The 5259-nt window shown below is 46.8% G+C and overlaps 1 protein-coding gene across 1 annotated transcript; it reads left to right on the top strand.

Annotated features, from left to right (window-relative positions):
• Nucleotides 1-2211: 2211 nt before the first annotated feature.
• Gja8 (gap junction protein alpha 8) lies at nt 2212-3534 on the top strand. The gene has a single exon (XM_005357059.2). It carries the CDS (start codon nt 2212-2214, stop codon nt 3532-3534), a length of 1323 nt encoding a protein of 440 aa, XP_005357116.1.
• The last annotated feature ends 1725 nt before the right edge of the window (nt 3535-5259 follow it).

Raw genomic sequence — 5259 nt, 5'->3', positions numbered from 1 at the left:
CCCCCAGCATCTCAAAACCCTCTCTCCTGAACAGCAGAAGGGACCTGCTTCACCACCATGCTAGTAGGGAGATTTTGTCCTAAGTTACAGTTGCCTGAAACTTGGCACAAAACTCTTGAGTAGACATAAGGAAAAAAAATTTAAAAGTTCAGAACAATTCTAACAAGGCAGGATGGGTTACGAAGGACACGCTTTGCTGTGACTTTTAGAAGTTATTGATATCATTGTCAGGAAGGTCTTGGGCCATGACAGTGTATCATGACGCAGTGTGTTAAGGGTCAGTGTCTACCCATTTACATCCCAAAGTTTCATAAAACAAGCACCATCTGTCCCAGCTGATGGGAAGGCTGGTGTGTTTTTGGTTCAATATAGGTAGTTTGGATCATTTTACTTTGTTCTTTTTTTTCCCTGGTGTTTGCATTTCCTTGAAAATCCTCTTGTCTATTCTTGTCTTCATTTTTATTTATCATGAGTTCTTGCTCTCATTACTGCTATGTAGAAGAAGACTGGAGGCCCCTGAATTGGGGTGAGAATTGTCTTTATGGGAGCTGAGACTTTCAGATCTTAAATCCATCACCCTCAGCCCCATCCTCTGGCATCTAGAGAAGCCCCTCACTCTGAAGTGCTTTGCTCTGTACTGTGACGGGTCATGGAAGATAAAGCCGAAAGTGGTTCAAGAATGGTCTATTCTAAGGGAGTAAGATTAAGTACACAGAAATAATAAGTCTTACAGGAGAAAACAGAACTGTTTAACAAGAAACCAACCTCTCTGGATCTGTCTCGTGTGTGGGCTTGATGTTTAGATGGATCACCCAACTGTGATGTTTCTCATTTGTTTCTGGATGATGGCCAGAAGAAACCCAGAGGAGGCTCCTCCTACAGGAGCTATTGTCTTGTTCTTAGGGCAGGCATGAGTGAGTCCACAGCTTCAGAGATGTTCAGCGTGGAGGGACAACTGACCTGAAGTGATGGGGGAGGCTTTATTTGTTTTTACTGGAGTCTTTAATGAGTGGCACAATTTGTACTCACCCTCCTGGTCAATTCTGTCCTCTCCCCGCCAGCCCCTGCTATGCTGGAGACATTATATATCATTGTGTTTAATGGTATTTTCCCCTACTGATCAAACTTTTATATTTAAACAACCACCTGTAACTAACCCTGCAGCCTATTCGTTCTGTGAAACACTGAACAGTCCTCATGGACTTGGGTAACACAATTCCCTCCGAGAGCACTCCCTGCACTTGGGATTTAAAGGGGTAATAATAAAAATATACTGCCCTCAATTTGTAAAACTATTAAGAGGGGTTTCCAGCTCTCAACCTCAAGTAAAGAAAGCATAAATTAAGACTATAGATGTCAGCGAAATGTGTAGCCCACGTCGCAGGTCTTATTTCTTAACGGTTTGAGAATCAAACCTTTGGGATCAGGTACGGAACTGCCAGTGTTTCGCTGTCTGGCCTAAGACCATCTGCTTAGCTTCTAAGGCCCCTGTTGTCTCACATGTTGAAAGAAGACTGGTTTTTAAAAACTCATATAAAGTCCTATGTGCTGGGCTGTGTGCAGGCATTGGCTACACAGCAGAAAATACAACAGGCACGGCCCTACCACCCGAGAGCTTAAAGTCTAACAGGATTAAGATGAAAGAATTAATGCAGTATCAAAGCTCTGTCCATTAAAATTGCTCAATAAATGTTCATTCTCTCCCATTTCATTTTATATATGTGATCATGAATAGTACATGGAATATTACATATGGTCTGTTTTAGAATATGTAACTTACAATTTCATTCTCATAACAACGTTGTCAACAGCTTAGGAACCCATAATATTACGATTCATGAATCTTCCATCACCGTGTGGTCTTGATTTAAATTCGTGTACCCCATAGCTTTCTATTTCTGGTCCATAGTAAATGACAATAAATTCAAGGAGTAATACAGATACTTATTCAAGGACCCTTTCAAGCAATTTGTGAGGTGAATGAGAACAGATATTATTAGTATTGTATAGATTAGTGCTAAACCCCCTTCACGGTCCCTTTCATCCCTTAGCACTAGTCCACACAAACAAGGCACTCCATGGAGATTGTTCACCCTGATGACTGGTCCATCAGCTTAGAAAGATGAACACTCCAAGAGCTGGGGAAGAAGTCATCTCGGAGTTGCACTGCGGCTACTTAGGTTTTGCCTTCTGCTTCCCAGGTGGTGAGCGATGGGTGACTGGAGCTTCCTGGGGAACATCTTGGAGGAGGTGAACGAGCACTCCACCGTCATTGGCAGAGTTTGGCTCACGGTCCTTTTCATCTTCCGCATCCTCATCCTGGGCACGGCAGCCGAGTTTGTGTGGGGAGATGAGCAGTCTGATTTCGTGTGCAACACCCAGCAGCCAGGTTGCGAGAACGTCTGCTACGATGAGGCTTTTCCCATCTCTCACATCCGCCTCTGGGTCCTGCAGATCATCTTCGTCTCCACCCCATCGCTGATGTACGTGGGACACGCGGTACATCACGTCCGCATGGAGGAGAAGCGAAAGGACCGCGAAGCGGAGGAGCTGTGTCAGCAGTCCCGCAGCAACGGGGGTGAAAGGGTACCAATCGCTCCGGACCAGGCCAGCATCAGGAAGAGCAGCAGCAGTAGCAAGGGCACCAAGAAGTTCCGGCTGGAGGGCACACTGTTAAGGACCTATGTCTGCCACATCATCTTCAAGACCCTCTTTGAGGTGGGCTTCATCGTGGGCCACTACTTCCTGTATGGTTTCCGCATCCTGCCCCTCTATCGCTGCAGCCGGTGGCCCTGCCCCAATGTGGTGGACTGCTTTGTGTCCCGGCCTACTGAGAAAACCATCTTCATCCTGTTCATGCTGTCTGTCGCTTTTGTGTCCCTCTTCCTCAACGTCATGGAGATGAGCCACCTGGGCATGAAGGGAATCCGGTCTGCCTTCAAGAGGCCTGTGGAGCAGCCACTGGGGGAGATCCCAGAGAAGTCCCTCCACTCCATCGCAGTGTCCTCCATCCAGAAAGCCAAGGGCTACCAGCTTCTAGAAGAAGAGAAGATCGTGTCCCACTATTTCCCTCTGACTGAGGTTGGAATGGTGGAGGCCAGCCCACTTTCAGCTAAGCCTTTCAGTCAGTTTGAGGAGAAGATTGGCGCGGGACCTCTGGCAGATATGTCACGGGGTTACCAAGAAACCCTGCCTTCTTATGCTCAGGTGGGAGCCCCGGAAGTCGAGGGGGAAGAGCAGCCTGTAGAGGAGGCCGTGGAACCCGAAGTGGGAGAGAAGAAGCAGGAAGCAGAGAAGGTGACCCCAGAAGGGCAAGAGAGGGTCGCGGTGCCAGATGGGGAGAAAGCAGAGACCCCCGGAGTAGGGAAGGACGGGGAGAAAGAAGACCTGCAAGTTGAAAAGGTAACCAAGCAAGGTCTGACTGCTGAGAAGGCCCCTGGGCTCTGTCCGGAGCTGACGACCGATGACAACAGGCCCCTGAGCAGGCTGAGCAAAGCCAGCAGCAGGGCCAGGTCAGACGATCTCACCATATGAAGTGGTGCAGCAGAAAGACATCTCACCTCCTGCTAATACAGACCAAGATAAAATCAGCTCGTGCCAACACACTTGGAGCCTTCAGTGTCCTTGGGGCCACCCCCACCCCTAGTTGGATAGATGCTGTCTTAGAACTGAGCAAGCTGTTCCCATTTGTACGGGCTACCAAGGTAAACCCCCTGTCCTAGTCAAGTTCCCGGTTTCACTGCCTGTCCTGTCTTCTATCCCAACCACTATGAGGGGCTTTACTCTCTTCCTCATTCCCCCATGGAAAATCATCAGACAGATTTGTGGTTACCTCCTAACCTTTTACTAGACTTGTCTCAAGCTCGCTGAATCAGTCAGACCCCGAACCCAGCATTTCCCTAGCAGAAGCCCCTGATCTTACATGAGTGATTTCAAACTGAAAAGCCTGCAGGATCCAGCAGATGATCTAATAGCTAACGTGGCCCTGCTCTAATAGGATATGATAGAATATGATAGAGAGAGGTAGGGCTGTGAAGGCTGGGGCAATAGCTGGCTGCTTCCAGGAAATAGTTTCCTTGATACCTGGACATCTTTAAAAAAATAATGAGAGGGGGCTGGAGAGATGGCTCAGCGGTTAAGAGCATTGCCTGCTCTTCCAAAGGTCCTGAGTTCAATTCCCAGCAACCACATGGTGGCTCACAACCATCTGTAATGAGGTCTGGCGCCCTCCCTCCTCTGGCCTTCAGGCATACACACAGACAGAATGTTGTATACATAATAAATATATTTAAAAAAAATAATGAGAGAGAGAGAGAGAGAGAGAGAGAGAAATCAGAGAAATTTTAGCACGTTAATTTTAAATACAATATGTGGAGCAAATGCAATGTGTCCAGATTTAACCTATGGGCTATCAATTTGCAACAGCAGTTTACATTAATGAGCCCACATTTGCTAAGGAATTTGCCTCACTTTTTTTGTGGTCTTTTTGTGGTTTCCCAACTTCATTTTATCAGTTTGAAATGTTTTAAGTCGTCAGTCCAGGAGATGCCCAGAGTTCTTGCTGACCGTTCTTTTGGGTCACTCTGCCCCTGGGTTGAAAGCAGTGGGGCCTTTGATTGGCAGGAATTATGCCCTGGGCACAGTAAGAGAGCACGCAGGCTATCAAACCTCTCCCCGGGAAATGAAAAGGCTTTAGGCTTTCAAGCCCAATTGCAGTTTTCTTCCCTGGAGCAACAAAAATCCTTTAAAAAAAATTCTCCTCTTCTAACATCAATATTCAGCCTAAAATCTGCATTTCCTTTCCCAGGGCTGGGAGCAGAAAGAGTTCCAAGCTAGAGGACGTCTGCCCACAGGCTTGGCCTGAGGGAGGCCGCTCTCAAGCTTTGTCTATCAGCGGGGAACTGGCAGGGGAGGAAAGCGGCTTTCTCGAGTACCATCAACTGGATGTGCAGTCAGTAGCCAGTCCACACTGTATCCCCGGGGCGCAGAGACTAAAGGGGAGCCTCATAGGTCTCAGCCAACCCACCTCAAACACTGAGTCCAATCAGGGGAGAATATAAAGTACATATGCATATTTCACACAGGGAACAATTTTACTCGATTGATTTCCAGAACAGAGATGATAGATGATAGATAGATAGATAGATAGATAGATAGATAGATAGATAGATAGATAGATAGATAGATAGATAGATAGATATAGATGATAGACAGACAGATAGATGATAGATAGATAGATAGATAGATAGATAGATAGAT

Source organism: Microtus ochrogaster, chromosome 21 (assembly GCF_000317375.1).
Source record: "Microtus ochrogaster isolate Prairie Vole_2 chromosome 21, MicOch1.0, whole genome shotgun sequence".
NCBI lineage: Eukaryota > Metazoa > Chordata > Mammalia > Rodentia > Cricetidae > Microtus > Microtus ochrogaster.
This window is presented reverse-complemented; position numbering and strand designations above follow the sequence as displayed.

Coding starts and splice junctions, on each gene's coding strand:
- Gja8 (XM_005357059.2), top strand. CDS start 2,212: ATGGGTGACTGGAGCTTCCTGGGGAACATCTTGGAGGAGGTGAACGAG.